The sequence below is a fragment of the Sorex araneus genome, chromosome 2 (genome assembly GCF_027595985.1).
Source record: "Sorex araneus isolate mSorAra2 chromosome 2, mSorAra2.pri, whole genome shotgun sequence".
Classification (NCBI taxonomy): domain Eukaryota; kingdom Metazoa; phylum Chordata; class Mammalia; order Eulipotyphla; family Soricidae; genus Sorex; species Sorex araneus.
In genome coordinates, this window is record NC_073303.1 from 25,960,252 (window position 1) to 25,978,272 (window position 18,021).

General features: G+C 63.2%; 1 protein-coding gene across 2 annotated transcripts in view; it reads right to left on the reverse strand.

The window, feature by feature from the left end:
• Positions 1-18,021, reverse strand: part of SCUBE3 (signal peptide, CUB domain and EGF like domain containing 3) — a 41,848-nt gene continuing 23,827 nt past the window's right edge. The window contains exons 7-23 of one of the 2 annotated variants that reach the window (XM_055126897.1): positions 16,970-17,017; positions 15,142-15,258; positions 13,538-13,660; positions 12,897-13,013; positions 12,407-12,532; positions 12,002-12,118; positions 11,809-11,913; positions 11,500-11,616; positions 11,130-11,288; positions 10,836-11,051; positions 10,356-10,517; positions 10,013-10,180; positions 9,547-9,708; positions 8,923-9,120; positions 7,640-7,792; positions 6,931-7,010; positions 1-4,348 (exon numbers count right to left, since the gene is read on the reverse strand). In XM_055126897.1, coding sequence (XP_054982872.1) covers positions 4,199-4,348; positions 6,931-7,010; positions 7,640-7,792; positions 8,923-9,120; positions 9,547-9,708; positions 10,013-10,180; positions 10,356-10,517; positions 10,836-11,051; positions 11,130-11,288; positions 11,500-11,616; positions 11,809-11,913; positions 12,002-12,118; positions 12,407-12,532; positions 12,897-13,013; positions 13,538-13,660; positions 15,142-15,258; positions 16,970-17,017 — 2,318 coding nt within the window. In that variant the 3' untranslated portion in view covers positions 1-4,198. The remainder of the gene's footprint in view (positions 4,349-6,930; positions 7,011-7,639; positions 7,793-8,922; positions 9,121-9,546; positions 9,709-10,012; positions 10,181-10,355; positions 10,518-10,835; positions 11,052-11,129; positions 11,289-11,499; positions 11,617-11,808; positions 11,914-12,001; positions 12,119-12,406; positions 12,533-12,896; positions 13,014-13,537; positions 13,661-15,141; positions 15,259-16,969; positions 17,018-18,021) is intronic. The other variant, XM_055126898.1, reaches the window with a different exon arrangement.

Below are 18,021 nucleotides of genomic sequence, written 5' to 3' on the forward strand. Positions count from 1 at the left end.
TTGAGGAATTTCATTTAGTATTTTAATAATAATAATATAATAATAATAATAATAAAAAGACAATACAAAACCCAAACATTTCTTTTTACAAGTTCAGATACATTTTTCCCCAAGTGCAAAATACTCTATGAACTGCATCGTTTACTGTTTATTGTTGATTGTGTAGGAGATGCTTACTATATTGGCAGCAGTGGAAGGCAGATATAAATACAATACTTTGAGATTTCTTCTGTATTCAAAAGAAAAAAAAAAAAAGGAAAGCCTCCACGTGGTTCTGATTAGTCTCTGAAACGTCAGTTCAATTCACACAGAATCAAGTTTTCTGTTTGTCCAAACTGCTACAATCTGTGTTGTCTAGATAAGTCAATAGAGATTGAGGATTCGATTCCCTCTCATCAGAGTTTCTTAAAAGGCTTCGAGTCCATGGAAGGCCCGAGGACAGGGCATATGACCTTGAGACAGGTCAGCTTTAAAGATCTCCTTGTTGGCTTTCATTTTTCTCCTATGAGAGTAAGCAGGAAGCCAAGTAGGTCCTCATTCGTTTCTGCTTACGGTCCGTGAAATTCTTCTCCCCAGTTCGAGCCTGTTGAAATCAAGGTGAGAAGCAGCAAATACCAGAGTTTGAATGCGTGAGACCACTTTCAGGCAGACCGAGATGACTCCCTCATGAATACACTCCAGAGTCACCAGGAGGATGGAAAACACATTTCTGATAGGGGGAAAATAAATTCCCTAGTACCAAAGATCGGGACTAGATCATTAATCTTTCAGAAAAAGAAAAAAAAATTCCTGTTGCCTGACTCTCCACCGTCTCAAATCACCGAATGCTGGGACGATGGGAGCAGCCTGGGAATCAGCATTGGCCTGGGGGATGTGTAGGCGAGGGGCGGGGAAGCTCAAGTTCAGGACGTGGCTAGTTTCCTCGGACTCTGAGAGTCTCAGGTGTAGGGGTCGGGCCTGGCTCAAGAACAGAGCGGGAGAGGCAGAGGGAAGAAGGGCTGCCACGTTGTGGAGGAGGTAAGTGCCTTTCTGATAGGCCTCGGTTGGACCCCGAGCACTGGCGGACCCCCCTGAGCATGGGACTCAGATGCTCCCACACTCAGACCATGGCTGGTTTTAGACTAAGACAAATGAGGCGTCACGGGCCCCGCAAGCATCGCATCCCGCAGAGGTCTCTGGGCGGTTCCTCCAGAGAGCCCACTCGCATCGTCTCCCACACCCCCGCACCGGGAAGAACCCCTTCCTCTGTCTCACTGCCAACGGCCTAGAGAGTCCCTGAGTGTCGACCCCTCCTTCAGGCCGCTGGATCCCTGATTGGGTGCCCAGGGCCAGCGTCCCCCCGAGGTGGTGCAGTAGCAGCAGTGCCTGGTTCCTACTCCCAACTCAGATGCAGTTCAACTTGGTGGACACTGGGCAGGTCTTTGCCTGCTTATCCAGATTCGCCCTGGACCAGGGATGTGGCTCAGTGTTGAGCCTGCCACATGCCGTGAGGCCCTGGGTTCAATTCCTGGCGCACCACACACACACACACACACACACACACACACACACACACACACACACACACACACACACACACACACTGTCCCGACATCAGAAGCCTAGTGGTCTATACTTTCTGTATTGTGAAGATAATTCGCAGGTCCCAGAAACCATGGCCTAATCATGGTAGGAAATGTGGCTACGTGTCTATGTGGGGTACAGGGGTGCAGGTGGGGCCCCACCCCCATCCGTCTGGCATTAACTGGGCAGTATTCTACCTAGCGTCCCAAGAGAGACAGGAAACGGGCCAGAGTGAAGCATCAGTCACTCACCCTCACCTCTGCTAGGGACTGAGGATGGACAGAATTGGTCAGATTTTTCAGAGGAGGTGAGGACAAACACAAATTAGGATTAAATGACGATTTGCTCTGAAGTGAGAGAGAGAGAGAGAGAGAGAGAGAGAGAGAGAGAGAGAGAGAGAGAGAGAGAGAGAGAGAGAGAGAGAGTGTTGTATGTTTTCTTTGACCATATAAGCAAAGGCAGTCAGATGCCCACCACCAAGGGTCGTGTGGTGGCCGGTGGGTTTCGTGGGAGCTGGCCAGTGGCCACCTGTGACAGTGGCCACCTGTCTGGGCCGTGCGTGCTGGCTGGTGGGAAGGATGTCAGGCTCTTTAGAGCCGAGTCAGCTGGGGGGGGGGGGTGGCAGGAGAGGAGGCCGGTGAGCTGGGGCAGAAAGAGACCCTAGGAATCCACGGGGAGCCTCTGGCTTACTAGGACTACAGCTTTGGAGAAAACTAGGGGGAAACGGAAAATACAACTTGTGGGCATCTGTCGAACAGAGGATGGAGCGGCTGCGGGGCCCGAGCATGGGCCGGAGTCTTCCTCCCTTTGGGGAAGCGAGGCTGGATGTCAGGGCCTTGAGCTCGGGCTGCCAGTGCTCTACTCTTGGCTCCCTCGGCCTTGTCGCTGGCCTTGGGGCCCTAAGTCCGCCCGTCACCGTCGTTTTGATCTTCCTCCGTCTGCCCCGCTGGAGAAAACAGGACGAGGGCAGGGAGAGATGGGGGGCTCTCCCCGTTTAAGGCGAAGAATCACTGACCAATTCCACTGGCCTCTGCAACGATGAGGTCCATGCTGCAGCCACGGGGAGGCCGAGGGCCGGCAGGGCCGGGCAGGGCTGCTCCACGGAGTCCCCAGGACCAATGTCCCACACATCGGAGGGGGGGCGGGGGGCCTCTGCGCTGTAGCAGCCCGGGGCCACCCCCGGGGTGGGCTCTCTGGGTCCGGAGGGCCACTGCTGGTGGGGGTGGGGGTGGGCGCCGGCGTCAGAGCAGGAGACCCACTCGAGCCCACCCTCCTCTCGTGGGCGGCTCTCCACAGACCGCTCTGAGAGAGGGAAAGGAAACAGAAGCCAGGCCGAGACCGGAAGCCAAGACCCCTCCCTCTAGACAACACAGACAGACTCGACATTGATTGCACTTCTTCGCTGTGGACGGTGGGCAGCGGTCCACAGTCCGGGCCGAGGTAGGTGGCTCCGGGCTGGCCGCAGCGTGGGGTCCTCTTTGGTGGAGCCCACGGGCCATCTGGGGCGGCTCTGGGGCGGGGGCCCAGCCGCGTGTCCACTGAGCAGCCCCGTTTCCTGAAGGACAGACAGCACTCGGCCAGGGCAGGAGTGTCCCCCCCGCCCAGGGCGCACTCGGTGGGTGGAGGGGCTCGCCGGGCCAGGGCCAGGCAAGAGAAGGGATCCGGGTGCGAGGCGCGCTTCCGGCTGCTGTGTAGCGCGGCCTTCTTTCCGAGGACACATCTCGGTCTTTCTTCCTTTCTCTCCCCTCTTGCCGCGATGCTTGAAGGCCTGGTTTCTGTCCGACAGAGCTCCCGACTCGGGCGTCCCCGCTGTGGCTTTCCCAGAGCCTGGCCAGCTGCTCCTCCTCAGCCCTCTAGTCCAGGGCTGTGGGCCACGGTCAGCCCCCCTCGCCCCAGCAGACCTGGGGGCGGGAGAGCAGCTGGACAGGAGAGACGAAGCTGGCCGAAGGGGGCAGTCCAGGGCGTCCCTGTGGGCTGGCCAGGAGCCTGGGGTCAGAGGTCGCTCGGGCCCTGCAGGGGGCACTCACCCCCCAGGGTCACCCCAGTGCACCGTCAGGCCCCGACTCAACAAGGCATGGCCCTTGGATGTCCCTCGTCCTCTCCTTGCTCCCCACTGGACTCCCTGCCTCTGTGGGCTTCTAGCACCTTCCAGGCCGACGGGGCCTGGGATGGGAGCTGGCCAAGGGGCAGTATGGTGCAGAGGGGCCGGGGACAGAGCCAGCGCTGATGGCTTTTCTAGGGAAACGGGTCATGAAACAAAAGGATGGGGGTGGAGAGAGACAGACAGACAGACAGATAGAGAGACACAGAGAGAGAGACAGAGACACAGAGAGACAAAAGAGAGACAGACAGATAGGAGACAGAGAGGAGACAGAAAGAGAGAAAGGAAGAGAAAGAGAGAAAGGGAGAGAGAGAGAGAGGAGAGAGGAGAGAGAGAGAAGAGAGAGAGAGAGGGGAGAGAGAGAGAGAGAGAAAGAGAGGGGGGAGAGAGAGAGAGAGCAGGAAAGGGGGCTGAGAAGCTGGGGACCGGGTCTGCGAGTGACGGACAAGCGGCCTCCTTGTCTGAGGGGGTGGCTGCTGGCTCTGAGGGCAGAGGCGTGCGGGGCCTTCGGAACCCGGGTCTCAGGCCGGGCCACTATTTGTAGGGCCTCAGGAAGCTGGAGACTTTGGACCGGAGCAGTTTGATGAAGGACTTGGGCAGCATCTCCTTGTGCTTCTCCGTGTACTTGAAGTAGTTCTGGGGGTGGGCCAGCACCTCGAAGAATGCCTTGATGAGCTTCTTGTCCTGCAGGGGACGGGGTGGGGCAGGTCAGCCAACAGCCGGGGCAGGAGAGAGGGACCTGGGGACGGTGGGCAGGCTCCAAGGTGAGCCCCTCCGCATCTAAAGCAGAGTCCAGCCCTGGGCCCTGCCCCCTCAGCCTCAGCACCTCATGGTGCCACCAGCACCAGCTTGAGCGAGCACTGGGGCTCTGCTCGGACTCGTGGGCCAGTGCTCTTTTATGGCAGGAGCAGATTTTTTTTTTTTTGCTTTTTGGGCCACACCCGGTGATTCCTGAGCATTGCACTCAGGAATCACTCCTGGCGGTGTTTGGGGGACCATACGGGATGCTGGGGATCGAACCCGGGTTGGCTGTGTGCAAGGCAAACACTCTACCTGCTGTGCTATCATTCTGGCCCCTGGAGCAGATTTTTAAAATAAAGAGGTGGGACCTCTAGTCTCTTTTCCCTACTTTAATCAGGATGGAGGTACTACTTCATATTTTCAGTTCCAGAGCCCATTTGAAATAAGGGCTCAGATTTTTTTTTTCTTTTTGGATCACACCTGGCGATGCACAGGGGTTATTCCTGACTTTGCACTCAGGAATTACTCCTGGCGGTGCGCAGGGGACCATATGGGATGCTGGGAATCGAACCCGGGTCAGCCGTGTTCAAGGCAAATGCCCTCCCTGCTGTGCTATTGCTCCAGCCCCAAGGGCTCAGATTTTTAAAGCAAGGTAGGGAGAGTACGAGAAAAGGCCGAAAGGACTGAGTGTTTGCTGTGCATGCAGGAGGACTGGGGCTGATCCCTGGCACCATCTGGTCCTCTGAGCACCAAGCCAGGAGCAGCCTCCAGCACCTCCTAATGTGGTCACAAAACCAACACACACAACCCAATGTTGAAAGGTCACTGGTGTACCTCTTTTTGGAGAGGGGATTGGGGCCACATTCAGCTGTGCTCAGAGCTTACTCCAGGCTCTGTGCGCAGAGATCACTCCTGGAAGTTTCCAAAGGGACCATACAAAGTGTCAGGGATAGAACTGGGGTTGGCCACGTGCAAGGGAAGTGACTTAACTCTGGTACTATCTTTCTGACCCCTGAAAGTAAATTCTTTGTAGTTTGTAGATTCTAGATTTTTGTAATCATGTTTCATTTTTATATCAATATATTAGTTGTTAAATAAAGCTGCTAATTTTGGTTACTTTTCTTTTTTTGGTCACATCCAACTATGCACAAGGGGTTACTCCTGGCTCTGCACTCAGGAATTACTCCTGGTGGTACCTGGAGGACCATATGGGATGCTGGGAATCGAACCCAGGTCAGCCGCGTGCAAGGCAAACGCCCTGCCCGCTGTGCTACTGCTCCAGCCCCATCTTGGCTACTGTTAACTGATAACATTAAGCATACTGACTTTTGGTCTTAGCAATCAGTTATAAAGATTATTCTCTTCCTCCTTTCCTCCTGGTGCATGATGGAAGCCAGAACACGGTTAGTTTCTTTCTTCTTTTGGCTTTTTGGTCAAGTACAGAGGTTCTCGGGGACAGCACGGTGAACCCCGAGCTTCTGCACGGCCATGCTGTGCCCCACTCCTGCACCATTTCCCAAGCTCAAGACATGTTTCTGGAGCCAGAGCAATAGTACATCAGGCCGGGCGCTTGCCCTGTACAATGCCGGCTGGGGTTCGATCCCCGGCATCCCCTGTGGTTCCTTGGGCACCAGCAGGAGTGATTCCTGAGTGCTGAGTCAGCCCTGAGCACCACGGGATGTGGCCCCCAAACAAAACCGAAAGACAAGTTTCTTCTTTGGGGTGAGGGTTGGGCCACACCCAGCCTCACTCAGGGGTTACTCCCAGCTCTGTGCTCGGGAATGACTCCTCCCCTGAAGGTAATGGAGGGTTATGTGGTGCCAGGGAGAGACTTTCTTTCCCACCCAGGACTCCCTCAGTTGCTTCTTTGTTTTTGTTTTTTGTTTTTGGGCTCTTCCCTGCTTTAATGAGGATAGAGGTGCCACTTTATATGTTTATAAAAAGCCCTGGCAGTGCTCAGGGCTTATTCCTGGCTTGGGGATCTGTGTTCAAGGGTCACTTCTGGCAGGGTTCAGGGGGGCATATGCTGGGGACTGGACCTGGGCTGGCCACATGCCAAGTCAGCTCCCTCTTTGCTGCACTGCCGCTCGGGTCTGGGGCTCGGTTCTTACTAAGGCCTCCTAAAGCTCAGGGCCAAGTGTCTGCTGTCTACCATTCCTTCCAGAGAGCTCCGTGGGGCACCGGCCGGCCTGGGAGGGGAGCGAGGGAAGGGACTCTTACGCCCGTGTCTTCTGACACTTCCTCCTCTCTGGGCAGAAGAGTGAGGGGGGTGTTTCTGGGAGCTGGTGAGGGGCAGGCAGGGGAACCTCTGCAGTCAGACGGGCCTGGGCACAAATCCCAGCTTTGCCACAGGGAAAGTCCTGTCCTCCGTGCCTCAGTTTCCCCATCTGTCAAGTGGCAGCCACCAGGCCCCGACCTCAGACAGGGCCGTGAGCCTGAGATGAGAATGCCCCCGTGTGCCCGGGTGCACGGCCAGCACTGCGCCCTTCATGCCACCGTGCCCGCTCTGGCTCCCGTTCACTCACCTTTAAGATCTCCTGGTGGTTCTCCGAGGCGTAGAGCCGCCCGTCTCTCACGATGTCCTCCACCAGCTGCTCATAGTCCTCTGCGTGGCCCCGGGAAGGCACTTAGGGGGGCGGTGCTGTGCCTGCAGCCCCCTGCTCCCCAGGCCCCCCAGAGTGCCCCCAGCTCCCCACCCAGGCCCCCCAGAGTGCCCCCAGCTCCCCACCCAGGCCCCCAGAGTGCCCCCAGCTCCCCACCCAGGCCCCCCAGAGTGCCCCCTGCTCCCCACCCAGGCCCCCAGAGTGCCCCCGGCTCCCCCTACAGGCCCCCAGAGTGCCCCCTGCTCCCCACCCAGGCCCCCAGAATGCCCCCGGCTCCCCGCCCAGGCCCCCCAGAGTGTCCCCGGCTCCCCACCCAGGCCCCCGAGTGCCCCTGGCTCCCCACCCAGGCTCCCAGAGTGTCCCCGCTCCCCCCCAGGCCCCAGAGTGCCCCCTGCTCCCCACCCAGGCCCCCCAGAGTGCCCCGGCTCCCCCAAGGCCCCCAGAGTGCCCCCGGCTCCCCCCCCAGGCCCCCAGAGTGCCCCCAGCTCCCCCCAGGCCCCCCAGAGTGCCCCCAGCTCCCTCCCCAGGCCCCCAGAGTGCCCCCGGCTCCCCCCAGGCCCCCAGAGTGCCCCCAGCTCCCCCCAGGCCCCCAGAGTGCCCCCGGCTCCCCCCCACCCCAGCCCCCGCTCACCGTCGTAGGTCACGTAGGGGATCTGGAAGCCGCGGGCGCTGTTGGCCTCGCTGGTCTTGAAGTTGATCCAGAGCTTGCGGGAGCGCGCGGTGAAGGCGATGGGCCGCTCGTAGGTCTGGCAGGTCTCGTAGGTGGTGATGGAAGATGGGGAGGCTGGGAGGTAGAGTGGGGGGCTGAGTCACCCCAGGGAGCCCCCCACACACACCAGGCGCATACACCCACCCCGACCCGCCAGCACACACATCACCCCCGCCTCGGCCCTCAATTCCCCTGACATCCATGTATTCACAGCGGGTGAGAGATGTGACACCAGTGGCCAGGCGGCCAAGGGCTCCGCAGGACAGGGATGCGTGTGACGCACTGGAGCTGCCGGCCCACGGCTGCTGGTGCCCCCCGCGCCCCTTACCCCGGCCCACACAGCAGCATTCCTGGCTGGCTGCGTTCCTTCCTGGGTTTCTCTCTCCCAGGACGCATGCACCCACTCACTCTCACACACACACTCACATGCACTTTTTTTTTCTTTTTTGGGTCACACCCAGCAATGCACAGGGGTCACTCCTGGCTCATGCACTCAGGAATCACCCCTGGCGATGCTCAGGGGACCATATGGGATGCTGGGATTTGAACCCGGGTTGGCCGCTTGCAAAGCAAACACCCTACCCGCTGTGCTATCGCTCCAGCCCCTCACATGCACTCTTACACGCACGTCCCATGCACAAATACTTGCATGCATGCGCACATTCACACTTGTACTCATGTGCATACGTGCTCACACACACCCTCATGCTCTCCTTTGTACACTCACACTCACATGCACACACACTTGTAGGCAGACTCACACTTGCATGCACAGGTGATTGCACGCGTGCGCGCTTGTACTCATGTGCATACGTGCTCACACGCACACTCGTGCTCTCCCGTATACATGCACACTCACATGCACACACACACTCGCACGCATGCCTGCACTCGCATGCAGATGTTTGCACGCGTGCACACTTGCACTCATGTCCACGCACTCTCACAAACACATGTATGCTCGAACATGCATGCTCATAACTCTCACTTGCACTCACATGCAACATGCTTACATACACGCACGCTCTCGTTCACACGTGCATTCGCTCCCTCCCGCACAGGTATGCCTGCACTCACCGTACATGCTCGTAACTCAGGCTCACACGCTCACGTTCACACACACACACACGGTCACACCAATAGCCATTCCTCCTGTCCTGCAGCCGCTCCCCCCTCAGCCCCGGCCCAGCTCTGCAGCCACCCACAGTTCTTCCTCATGACCAGGACGTCCCCGCACTCATCCTCGGAGGGCAGGAAGATCTCAGGTACCACAATCAGGATCTTGCGCTTGGGCGGGGGGTTGATGTTCCAGACGCACTCCACGCCCGCTGGGTAGTTGCCTGGGTAGTTGGGGGACTCGATATAGCCGGTGAACTCACCCAGCTCCCCGCCACACTGGCGATCTGTAGCCAAGCCCCGGGGGACAGAGCAAGAGAGAGAGAAAGAGGGAGGGAGAGAGAGAGAAAGAGAGAGAAGGGAAGTCAGCAGGGGCAGCGGGGAGGGGTCAGAGGTAAGAGTTCTGGGGTGGCGTTGGCCACGTGGGCGGCCGCCTTCCTAGGTGCAGGGTCTACCTCCCACCACCACTGCTCCTGCCCTGCTGCCCCCCCACTGCAGGGAGCAGCAGCTGATGGTCAGCCTCACCCCTGCTCTGAGACCTCGAGTGCTGGTGAGAGTCAGAGGGTCTCCCCCAGCTTTCCGCTCCCCCAGTCTTGCTCTACAGTGGCCCTACCCCTCCCCAGCTGCCTCCATCTGCCTCTCCTGGGCTCCCCGCCCCCTCCCCTCCCCCACCCCCCCCACCCCGCCTGCCCGCAGCCTGGCCCGCCACCTACTCTTGCACTGGGCCACGCTGGTGGAGCCGTCGAAGTCGGTGCTGGTGTTGCCGGGACAGCGGGTGCAGAAGTTCTGGCGGAAATCAGGCTGGTAGGAGCCCATGGCGCAGCGGATGCAGCGGTGGCTGCTGGTGTTATAGTAGTGCCCGGGGGAGCACTGGACTGCAGGGGGGCGTGGGGAGAGGCAGGGGCTCAGAACGGCCGGTAGCCCAGGAAAAGGCAGATTTGCTGGACAGGCTGTGCCTGGCTGGACAGAAACTCCCGGGCTGGACTGTAGGGAGTGTGCAGAGGGGTGGGCTGGGGCGGGTAGGGGGCTCCCCCTGAGGTGGGGGGGCGTGTCCTGGGCCGCTGAGCCCTTCCTAGCTTGGGGAGGATGGCAGGGCCCCCCCAGGCTGGGAGGAACTGCAGAGTGGGATGGCGGGGGTGGGGGGCCCTGAGACGCCCTGCTGGGGTGGGGGGCACTCACCTTTGGCGTCACAGTCCTGGAAGGAGACAGCCCCCTCATGCTTGGTGGTGAGGCCGCCCCCACACGGGAAGCAGAGCGTGCGGCCGGGTTCGGGCTGGTAGGAGCCGCGGGGACACGGCTGGCAGGGCTTGAAGCCATCGGCAGAGTGAGACCCCGGGGCGCACTGACCTGCAACAAGCCAGGGCCCGGCTCTGACGGGACACTCAGCCCCCCGGGGGGGAGGGCACCGGGCTGGGGGCGGGGAACAGAGGCTCGGCCGGGCGTGGATGGGAGCCTGGGCCTGCCCTGGCGGGGGACCCCGTGCCCACCCGAGCCCACTCTGCATGGTTTGTTCCCCGGGCACCTGCACACGTGGTGACGTTGGTGGCTCCCAGAGGCCCGTGGGCATCACTCCCGGGGCAAAGGTCGCAGGACAGCTGCCCTTCCCTCTCCTGGAAGGTGCCCGCCGGGCAGGGTGCGCATTGCTCCGTCTGGCCGTGGTAAAACGTTCCCTGCGGGCAGCTGACTGAGGGAGAGTGGGCCGTGCTAGCCCCCCACCCCTGCTGCCCGCCACCCAGGCCTGGGGCTCCCCTGCCCGCTCCTCCGAATCTGTGGGTCCTCTGCCAGGGAGAATGGGGGGCACGGCTCTGTGCGGGGTCTGGAGGCCTCTATCGTGTCCTTGAGGTCAGCCGGGACTGGGGCCGGGAGGATGATGGGCCGGGAGGGTGCTGGCTGCCTCATGATTTGCGGGGTGCAACTGAGGTCCTGGAGTGACCTGCTGGGACTGGGCCCCGGCGGGCCCGCCCCCCACCCCGCCCCCCTGGGGCCCAGCTGGCGCCCTTACCACACTTGACCCCAGCGCGGTGCTGTCCCGGCCGGCAGGCCTCCAGCAGCTCCGGGCGCTCGCCGGCGGCCAGGCCGGGCTTGTGGGCCAGCTCGTAGTCCAGGCCGGCCAGGCGCAGCAGGAAGCGGTCCTGGTTGATGGACTTGCGCAGCATCTTCAGGGACCCGCGCAGCCGCCGCTCCACCCGCTGCCGCAGGCAGCCCAGCCCGCAGCCCGCTGCAGCCGGGGGAGGCGGGGTCAGCGGGAGCCCGGCCCCGCCCCCTGCCCGCCCCTCCCGGGGGAGCCGCGGCCCACCTGTGGTCTCCTCCGCTCGGACCTCGGCCTCCAGCTCCAGGGTGAGCCGCGTGACCTCCTTGCCCGCCGGGGTCCGGGCCCGCCGACCCTTGCCCTTGCGCGTGGAGTCACACTTGAGGTGGATGAAGGTCACCTGGCAGTCAGAGCACGGCGCGGCACCTGGGGCGGGGAGGCTGGTCACCCCGGGTCCCCCCACCTGACTGTCCGACTTCAACTCTCAGTCCAGGACCTCGGGGACCATCCTGCACGGTCCCTCCTGCCCCACCTGCTGCCTACAGGTGCCTCCCCCACTACAGAGGAGCTTAGGAGGGGGACGGGCGTTCGAGAGCCCCAGGAAGGGTGGGGGGTGCCTAGGGGGTCCCCTGCAGACCTGGGCCTGGGCTCCGGCCGGCCTCGTCCACTTTGCCTTTGTTGCGCAGGTGCAGGCGGCACTTGGCGTCCCTGACCCTGAAGGAGGCGCGCTGTTTGACGGCGAGCACTGCGGCCTCTACAGGGAAGGCAGGGACTCAGCTGGGCGGGGGCTGGGGGGGCTCCCCGGGCTGGGGTAGAGTGTGGAGAAGCGGGGCAGGATGCCCGGGGCTGGGGAAGTCGAGGCAGAGGGAGCCAGGCAGAGGGCTCTGAGGCAGAAAGGGAGGGGGTGGGGGGACGCGATGAAGCCAGAGCGGGGGAGGGGGCTCACCGTGGCACTGGCCCGCCTGCGTGCTGTTCCCGCCGTGGCCTGTTCGGGCTGCCGCGGCCCTGGGACTGGGGGTCCCGCAGCTCACGGTGAAGCCGTTCTCAGACTCTGAGAGAAGGGGGCTGTCAGCCCTGACACCCCACGGCGGGGGAGAAACCCAGGGTGGTCCCCACCCCCACCCGCACCCCTCAGGTACCTGGCAGAAAGCGGGCCCGGGAGGGGCAGGTGAGGGCGCAGGTGTCCTTCTTGCCCGCGCGGCTGCAGCTGAGCAGGGCTCTCAAGGCGGCAGAGCTGCCCTGACACTTCACGGGCTCTAGGCAGGGGACAGAGGCCTGAGGTGGGGGGGGGGCGCTTCCCTGGCCCCCCTCTCCCTCCACTGGCTGACTTGGAGCAAGCGCACTGGCCACGCAGAGCCGTGATTGTGCGGGGAGGCCGATGCAGGGCTTATTCACGGAAACATTCTGTGCCCGGAGCTCAACGGGTTGCTTTGCTCAGCCCCCACCTCCCGCCCCGCACCCCTACCCCAGACCGCAGCGCGGCTCCTGGCACGCCCACCCCGGAGAAGCAGTGCCCTCCGCGGCCGGCAGGGGGCGCCGCGCACCTGTGCAATCCTTGCCGTTCCAGTGCAGCCGGCCCTGGCCCGCGGGGCAGGTACACTGGTAGCTGCCGGGGGTGTTGATGCAGCCGAAGCGGCAGCCTCCGCGGTTGATGCTGCACTCGTCCACGTCTGGGGAAGGGGCGGCGGAAGGCGCGGGGGACGGGGTGGGAGAGGGCGGGTTAGTCGAGGGGCAGTGGGCAGCAACAGTGCAAACAACCGAGACTCCTAAACCGATTTCACCTTGGGCCCCTTTTCCAGAAAATGAGAAGATTCAGTTGTTCCCCTGGAAATCGGCTTTAGGGGAACAAACGGAGGCATCCCTCTTCACTGCACCCAAGGCCCCCGCCAGTCCCCGCAATCATTCTAGCGCGCCCTCCGCCCACGCCAGGGCAGTCGCCCCCTCGGGGGCTGCTAGGTTAGTTTCAGGGGGTCCAAGAGGACTTAAGCTTTGCTCCCGCCCGGGGCTGCTCCGCGGAGGGTCGGCCTGGCTCACCCCCGCAGTGGGTGACGCCGTAGAGCAGGTAGCCCTGGTGGCAGAGGCACTGGAAGCTGCCCGGCGTGTTGACGCACACGTGGTCGCAGGTCCGGTCAAAGGAGCACTCGTCAATGTCTGCAGGGACAGGGGGTCAGGGGCGCTGAGGTCTGGGCACCCCGCTGGCTCTGCCCCTCGGGAGTTCTGGGGGGGGTGGTCCTTCACTGTGGCTGCCCCCACGGTGGGTGGGCATGAGCCCGGGCCCCCCGTTTCACGCCGAGCCATGCACCCTGGCGGAGAGCTGGACTGCCACGGAGGGGCCAGTGCACCAGGGCAGCGGGGGCTGCTGGACTCTGGCTGGACCTCCCCAGGGGACCCTCAGTGCATCCCACTGGCCTCTGCTGCCCCCGCAGCAGCCCCCGCACATCCCCCCTGCATCCCACTGCCGCCCCCGCATCCCCCACCGCGACCCCCACGCACCACGCTGGCCCCGCGACCCAATCCCACTGTCACCCCCGTACCCCCCATCCCACTGCCGCCCCCGCATCCCCTCCCGCGGCCCCCCACGCACCCCGCTGGCCCCGCGACCCAATCCCACTGTCACCCCCGCACCCACCAGCCCACTGCCGCCCCCGTATCCCCCACCGCGGCCCCCCACGCACCCTGGCAGCTGCGCTCGTTGATGAGCAGCTTGTAGCCCTTCCGGCAGCTGCACTCGAAGCTGCCCACCGTGTTCCGGCAGATGTGGTCGCAGCCCCCGTTGTTCAGGCGACACTCATCAATATCTGGGAAGCGGAGAGCAAGGGAGCGTGAGGGGCACCGGGACATGCCCTCAGCTCACCTTTCTCACGGCTTCTCCCCCTGCTTGGGGACCTGCCCTCGTCACTGTGCCCCTGCCAGCCGGGGGGCCTTTCACTTCTAGGGTCTTCACAAAAGCTGATGGGTGGGAGGTGCCTCAGAGAGGTGGGCTCTGAGGGACCCAAGTCCCCCATGCAAGCTGAAAGGGAGGTCTGGAGAGACTCAGCTTGGGACTGGGGGAGGGACAAGGGACAGGGGTGAGGCTTCCTTCCCCAGGGGACTCACCCCGACTGGGACTCGGTGGCCAGCATCGGGCCCTCAGACTACCTGTCATCAGTCCTTCCCGCAAGAAACCCCTCAACTCCGCAGACCTGTGCCCCCACCGCCCTTCCTGCTCTGTTAGCCAGCAGGGGCCTGTCCTGACCAGCTCCAGTCCTGAGGGGGGGGCTTTCAGCAGTGCTCCCTGCAGTGCTCCCCGCCCCAGATCTGTCCAGGCCCAAGGCAAGGACCTAGAACGCCGCTCAATGTTGAGAGCTGTGTAGGAAGTGACACCCTGGCCGTGAGCCCAGAATGTGCCTGCACGCCATCTCGGCACCCACAGAAGCCCTGCAGGGTGCTGGGGGGCACGCCCCTGTCTTCTTCCTGCTGTCCAGGGGTCCACAGTTGGCAATGCTGGGGGTTGCTTCACTTACAGGGGGGGCGGGGGAGGGCAGGGAGGTGTGGTGGCGGGAACTGGGTTTGGCCACATGCGCGCAGGTGCCTTAACCCCGTGCAGACTCTCATGCTGATCTTTCCCCCTTCCTCCCCCCCTTTCTGGCCACACCTGCTGGTGCTCAGGGCTGACCCCTGGCTCTGCACTCACAAACCACTCCTGGTGGTGCTCCGAGACCACGCGGGACACCAGGGATGTAACCCGGTGAGCCGCGTGCAAAGCAAGCGCCCGCCCCTCTGTGCTCTCCCTCCGCCCGATTCCCTTTGCTGGGGGCCTGGGCCCACCCAGCAGTCCTGGGGCCCACCTCCCCCCACCCCGTGCTGGGGGTGTGGTTCCGGGCTCTGTGGGGGGAGGGAACCCCGTCTCCTGCGTGCAGGGCACATGTCCCCAACCGGCCAGCTCTTTCCAGCCTGCCCCATTGCGCTGGTGAGCGGGGAGCTGAGCCCCGTGTGTCCAGGGAAGGTCCAGGCCACGAATCGGCCACACCCAGGGCTCCCTGGGGTGCAAATGTCAAGGGTGGGTTCTTGAGGGGGCCGGGGAGCCGCAGGGCCTGCGAGAAGCTAAGGACCAGCCGGAGGGAGGGCAGGGCTGAGAGGTGGCGGGAAAGGCGGGAACCTCCCTGGTTCTGTGGGGGGGGTGTGGCACCCCCGCCCCGCCCCAGGCCCCGCCCCAGGCCCCGCCCCACCCCAGGCCTTCGCCCCGCCCCCAGGCCCCGCCCCGCCCCAGGCCCCGCCCCGCCCCAGGCCCCCGCCTTACCTTTGCAGGTCTTCCTGTCGGGCTGCAGCATGAAGCCCACGGGGCAGCTGCAGTGCACGCCCGTGGCCGCGTCGTGGCACTTGCTGTCACAGCCGCCGTTGTTCACGGCGCAGGTCTCTGTGGGCGAGGGAGGGGCGCGGGGTTACGGGTCAGGAACATAAAGCCAGGCCCCAGAAGCCGCCTCCCCGACTCCGGGCCCCCCGCCGGCCCCCGCCGTGTGCAGCCATGCAGCCCGCTCCCTGCCCCTTCCTTGATTGGAACAAGGTGGACGGCGGTGGCGGCGGCAGGTACAAGCCAGGCTGTCAGGCAGGAATGCGGAGGGGGCTGGGGAGGGCTCCCTCCTCCTTCAGAGCTGTCTCTGTGACCCCTCAGACTGCAGAGGGGGGAGGGGGCGGTCAGCTGCTTGTCTGCCTTTGCACCCTGCCTCAAAACGCAGAGGGCTGGGGTGGGGGGGCGCAGCCCTCACGCGGTCCCTCCCTTGGCTTTGTACTGGGGTGACCGTGTGGGTTGGCAGAAGGCACAGAAGAATCTGGAGACTGGGAAGAGGGTGGGTGGGGCCCCTCTCCTCTCCCCCCTTCCCTAAGCCTGGGCCTCAGGAGGGGAGTGGCAAGGAGGGGCCCCGCCCATGTGCTGAGAACAAGGCGTTCAAGGGGGGGCTAAGGAGTGAGGTGAACGCGGGGTCGGCTCAAAGGGCAGGTTTCACCCCAGCACACCTGGTTCCCCTAAGCACTGCCGGAGCAGCCCCTCCTGTCACCAGCGCCACCGCCAACCCATCAGCTGAGTGCCCGGCTGTGGCCCAGGGCCCGAGGGGGTTCGAGAGCCTCCTCTGGGGTCCTCACTTGAGACAGCCCCGAGGCTCCCCCAGGACAGAAAGGAGCCGGGGTCTCAGAACCAGGAGCAGCCAGTGAGAAGAGTGCCGTCTTCTTCCTGCAGCCTGGAGGCACCCCAGCACGGCTGGGCTCCCCGAGGGCCCCTGCACCCCATTCTCCACCCCGGCCTAACGTATGCTGGGTGGCGGGGGCGGGGATGAGCTCAGCCACTCCCAGGGCCCAAGACTGCTCTGAATTTAAGAAGATAATCCAGGGCCGGAGCGATAGCACTGCAGCTAGGGCATTTGCCTTGCACGCGGCTGACCTGGGTTCGATTCCCAGCATCCCATATGGTCCCCCGTGCACCCCCGAGCACTCTTCCTGAGTGCAGAGCCAGGAGTAACCCCTGAGCATCGCCGGGTGTGACCCAAAAAGAAAAAAAAATAAGAGATAACTCCCCTACCCCTGGCATTGTGTAGAGCGGACAGGGACCCCCACGTCAATTCTATACAAGGGAACAGCTGGGTTGGCACTAGGGGGGCGCCTGGCTGAACCAGGTCACTGGGCGAAGCTGCCACCTTGCAAGCCTGATCCCCAGCATCAGGGTAGCACACGGTACCTCTCGGTGCTCTGTGCCCACCCTCTGTTCACAGGGGCCATCCTGGGGCATCTGAACTCTGGGGCCCTGGACCGGCGGCGTGGGGGGAGGGTGGCAAGAAGGGGTGGGGGCTCCACACGAGCCCACCTGCTCTTGGGGGGCCCAGAGGCAGGGGTGAGGAGGCGTGAGAGGCAGGTGGGGGGGGCAGGCAGGCGGGGCAGCGGGGTGCAGGCGCAAAGCGGGCCGGGCCCACAGGAGGCCTCTTGGGGCCTCAGTTGCATCTCCCGGAGGCCCGGCCCCAAGCTGTGGGTGCGAGGAGCAGAGCAGGCGGCTGGTGCCCGGCGGGCATGCGGTTAGCGGAGCCCCCGGGTTAGGCCTTCCCCTCCAGCCAGGGGCAGCAAGCGGGCGCAGACATATTTACCATTAGAAACGGTCTGGGGGGGCGTGTGCTGTTCTAGCCGCCTTCCCCCTGTTTGATCGTAAAAAAGCTGTTTAGACGCTGGGCCGGACCCACCCACGCCCTCCTCCGCCCTGCACCCCTGGGCGAGCCAGGGGAGGCTTCGCAGCCCCCCTCCCCGGTGGTGGGGCTCCACCAATGACTGATGGGGGGGACCGCTCCTGGGCCCAGACCCACACAGCGCACCTGCGGCCAGACGGGGGCTCAGCCCCCCAGCTGGTGGGAGCTACTAGGTCCCAAATCCACAACAGCCCTCACTGCTTTGGCCAGACTCTGCTGTCGCCCAGTGCAGAGTCCTGAGGCCCCCCGACAGTGAACACTGCCCCCGCCCCCGCCCCAGGGAGAACAAACAAGGGCCAGGGCAAGAGGAAACGGGTCAGCGGGGTGGAGGGAGAGTGGGCAGAGGAGCGTGGCCACACCTGCCCTGATGGGCCTCTGGTCCCGCAGACCTCCAGCTAAACGGGGTGGGGGGTTTCCCAGGGCAGCCCACCTTGGGGTGCTCTGGATAGAAAGAGGCTAGGTGGGCCCAGCTCGCACCCAGCTTCTCTGGGGGCAGGGGGTGTGTCCAGGGGCCCAGGGGACGGTGGGAGACTGGGAAGGCAGAGAAAGGAATTCAGCTCTGGGGAAGACATGGTGAAATGCACCCCCCGACCCACCCCCGGGGCCCCCATGGGTCTCAGAGAGGTGCTTAGAGGGAAACGGGGAGTGGAGGAGTTTCCACCCCAGAGCGAGCTCTTCGGGCAGCCCCCGGGGAAGGCCCTCAACTTCCTGTTTTGGATCTGGGGTGTGGGGTGCCTTGCAGAGCGGGGAGGTTCTGCGTGCAGGGGGAGGTTCTGCGAGCGGAGGGAGGCTGGTTCTCTTGCCCATGGGACCGGGCTCCCACCTATCCCCAATGCAGTGGCCGTCATACCCACAGAGCAAGCTCACTTCCTGCCTTGCCCCCAGAAAAGGGGAGCCCCTTGTCCCCTGGTCTTTCTTAGCGTGCTGGGAGCTGGCTATTGGGGTTGGGAAGTTCA